This window comes from Hipposideros armiger, unplaced genomic scaffold (genome assembly GCF_001890085.2).
Source record: "Hipposideros armiger isolate ML-2016 unplaced genomic scaffold, ASM189008v1 scaffold_107, whole genome shotgun sequence".
Taxonomy (NCBI): domain Eukaryota; kingdom Metazoa; phylum Chordata; class Mammalia; order Chiroptera; family Hipposideridae; genus Hipposideros; species Hipposideros armiger.
The window spans coordinates 3,119,178-3,122,694 of NW_017731457.1; the positions used below are offsets into that span (position 1 = coordinate 3,119,178).

Here is a 3,517-nt window from a genome sequence, read left to right on the forward strand (position 1 = left end):
GCAGCCATCACTGTTGTGTGGGAGAGGACTTGGAAGCTTCGCGGCGGCTGGCGCTCACTTCCTCTAGGAGGTGGCCGCAGCGGGGTAGCAGGGCAGCCGAGCCCTGGGGCCCAGAGGGGTTAGGAACAGGACTGCAGCTGCCTTGTCTGGGGCGAGAGTCCGCAACTGCCTCGTCTCACGGAACCGGCCCCAGGCCAGGTTCTGGAATACCCCCGGCGTGGAAGCGTCCCCGGAGTCCGGAGTGGTGGCCCCGGGAGCGCGGCGGGTGGGGGGGTGCGGTGAGTGGCCTGCGTAGTGGGGCATACAGGGCGTGGACGCCCTGTCTCCCGGCGTCCACTACTACTAGTCCACTACTGTCTGCCCTAGACCCTCCGCCGCGGGGACAATGGGAGCCTCGAGGAGGCCCAGATGTCGCAACCGGGGAAGTCGATTTCTGGTTCTCATAAATCCCGTGGATGAGCACCACACCCCCTCCCTTCAGCACTCCTGGGGCCGGAAATCGCCACGGAGTTATAGGGCGGGGAAGACCTGAGCCGGTCCCCACGTCCCCACCTTCACTGTATAGGAGAGACTGAACCGCCCCTCCCAGGCGTCCAGAGGTCTTACAGGGCTGATGGGGGTGGGGGGGGGGAGACACAGACCGGGTTTCCTCACCCCTGCTCGGCTCCACAGTCACAGAACCAGGGCATAGGTTGGGGCAGAGACCAGTCTGGCTAAGAAAACAAAGACTCCTGCTGACCTTTGTGGGTAATTGTGGACTGACCCCTGGGGAGCTGGGAGCCTTCCCAGAAGAGGTGGAGGGGCTCTCGCAGACCTAGAAGGGCTGGGAGAGGGAGGCATCAATCGGGGTGAGCAGAAGTGTGGAAGTGGCTGCTAAGAGATGAGACCTATTGCTTGCTACTGGGGAGGAGTGCGGAGGGGCCCGAGGCCCTCCCCTCCTCTCTCTTCTTGCCCCCAGCCCCAGGCCCTCAGCCCCCACAGGTGTTTAGATCAATTTCTCTCTGCTCTCACTAAACCCTCTGCTGCCTTAACTCTGGCAATTCTGTGGTCGGCCAGGGAGTGCCTCCATCTGTTGCCTTTCCCCACCCTTAGTGACTTCTGATCCTTTTAGAGAACCCTTTAACCTTTCCCAAAGCCATTTCACATCTGTAATTTCCCAGGAAGCAGGACAGGCAAGGAAGGGTTTTTATCTTGTCTTGTAGGTGCCTAGAGAGAAACAGTGGGGTTGGTGAAGGTGGAGACTGGCTTGGAGGCTTGCTTGCCTGGACCTCCTGCCCACCAGCCCTGGGCTGCCCTCCACAGGGACCCTGAAGAAAGGCAGGCCTTGTCTGAGGCCCTGGAACCTAGCCCCTTTGCTTCCACACACATTCCAGCTGCTCTCTCAGCAGGACCTGGCCAGCAAGCACTTAATGAAAGCTTAGGACCAACCATGGATTGGAGCTGCATACAGGCCTGGATGCCTGGCTGGGAACCAGGAGACCTATGAATGAGGCCAGGAGGGGTGTGGGAGTTTCGAGGGAGGGAGGGTGACTGCCTGTAGTGGGAGAGACGGAGGCTCCACACTGGGTAGCCTGGCTATGGACCCCACCCTCCTGGGAGACAGTAGAACCTGGTTCCCAGTGGACTAACCTGGTTCCGAGTAGTGGGCTAAGATCCACTGATGAGCTGTCATTGGCCAGGGAGGAGGAAGTGAGGAGACGCCAAGCTGCCTAGCGAGTCGGACCCACAAGGAGGAACTGGTGGAAGATGTGGAAGTAGCCGGGTGGGGACGGGTGGAGAGGATGGGAGGGGCTGATTGGTCAAGAGCACCTTTGTCATGGGGACAGGAATGAGGGTCAGGGAGGATAGGTCCGTTTGGGGTTCCTGAGGGCAGGAGGCTCTGGGGCCTTGGAGGAAGCTGTGATGGGGCAGATGATAAGTAGTACTGGGGTGGAACCCCCAAAGGGAGGTCTCTGGGTGCACAAGGTCTAGAGTATTCAGGACTGAGCCAGGGATAGCACAGGGGACTGTGGCCAGGGGGGCCGCAGGGTGAGAGCTGGATATGGAGCCAGCACTGTGGGCCACTTGGTCAGTGAGGGAGCACCAACTAAGAGGAAGCCCTTTGTCAGGGTTGGTGGGGATCCGCATGAGTGGGGCTGGGCTGGGGACCAGGTAGCCTGGAATCTGTGGCTTGGGGTGTCACCATGTAGGACTGGCATGCATGGGCTCCACAGTGCCTGGCAAGCAGGGGTGCAAGGGAAAGGGACTTGGAGAGCATGGCTCCAGGGCACACAGAAGGAAGCAGGGATTTCCCAGGAGCTGATGTCACACATCCAACACACGTCACACATTCATCCACAGTCTGATGAGTAGTTTTTTTAAAAAAGGAATGGATTTCTCTTTTTGATTGGGTTGTTTGCTCAAGAGAATGCAGACAATGTGGATTTGGGTTTCAGAAAGCTCTGGACCCACTCATGGAATTCTTGGGGATGGAAAAACGGGGAGAGACTGCCTATTTGCTGGGATCCATGCCCCATGTCAGCAGAGCAGCTGAAAGATCCAGCCCCAGCTCCCAGGGTGTTGCTGCAGGCACCCACCAGCCTCCCGTACCCCTAGTCACAGAGCGTGAGCACCAGTGTGGCTGCAACTGCGTGTTTATTCAAAACGTGCAAAGCTGAATATGCAAATCTAACTTGGGAAGGTCTGCCGGTGGCCCCAAGGTGGCCATGCTAGGATGTTCTGCTTGGCCGAGAAGCACCTTGGCTTCAGACCATCCTTGGGTCTGATGAGCCTAGCGCATGAGTGGCTACTGGAGACCCCTTCTCACCTAGAAGCCAGAATATCTTGCTAAAGAAGAAAGCAAAAATCATGGTGGATCTTGGAGCAGAAAGGGGGTGACAGAAACTATCCCGCCCTCTGGGGCTTCTTGGGGTGGGGTGGTGTGTGACAAAGTCAGGCTGGGGGGCTGGACTCAAAGCCTGTTGGCCTGCAAGGAAGGGCCCTCTACCTCTTGGTGGGGGGTGTGGTTCCTAGGGGTGCCCTAAGGGATCCCAGAGCCTGGCATAGAGAGGCCCAGGGGAGCCCAACTGTGGGAACTCAATGTCACAGCATCTCTGCCACCAGGGCTAGTGGTCAGGCTGTGGGCAGGGCCCAGGTTGAGTCAACAGCCTGAGATGGAGCTGAGGGGCCCTTTTGGCTCACCTGGCTGGGCCTTGGGGACTTTTTGGACCTAGGATGCCTGATGTGGCTGAGATATTCTTTTAAGGGGGCCCAAGAGGAGCTGGGATCTCTGGCACTACTGGATATAGGGCAAGGGCAGTTTCTAAGGGAGATTCTCCAGGGAAGCCCAAGTCATTAGAAGCAACCAAATAAGCAGGGGTGGGGACTGCAGCCATCACTGTTGTGTGGGAGAGGACTTGGAACGTCACTGCCACAAGTCACCAGCTGCTGCCCCGTTGTCATTCTCATGGAACTTGTGCAGGTGATCGGCAAACCTGTGGGGCACAGAAACCTTTGCTGTGGCCAAGTGTAAAAAGGT

The 3,517-nt window shown here is 58.1% G+C and overlaps 2 protein-coding genes across 4 annotated transcripts in view; both read right to left on the reverse strand.

The window, feature by feature from the left end:
- Window positions 1-1,736, reverse strand: part of SH2B2 (SH2B adaptor protein 2) — a 37,157-nt gene extending 35,421 nt beyond the window's left edge. The window contains exon 1 of one of the 2 annotated variants that reach the window (XM_019646873.1): window positions 1,630-1,736. In XM_019646873.1, the coding sequence (XP_019502418.1) occupies window positions 1,630-1,672 (43 nt within the window). In that variant the 5' untranslated portion in view covers window positions 1,673-1,736. The remainder of the gene's footprint in view (window positions 1-1,629) is intronic. The other variant, XM_019646875.1, reaches the window with a different exon arrangement.
- Window positions 1-3,517, reverse strand: part of CUX1 (cut like homeobox 1) — a 376,257-nt gene that overhangs the window by 8,789 nt on the left and 363,951 nt on the right. The gene's annotated exons all lie outside the window — the stretch shown is intronic.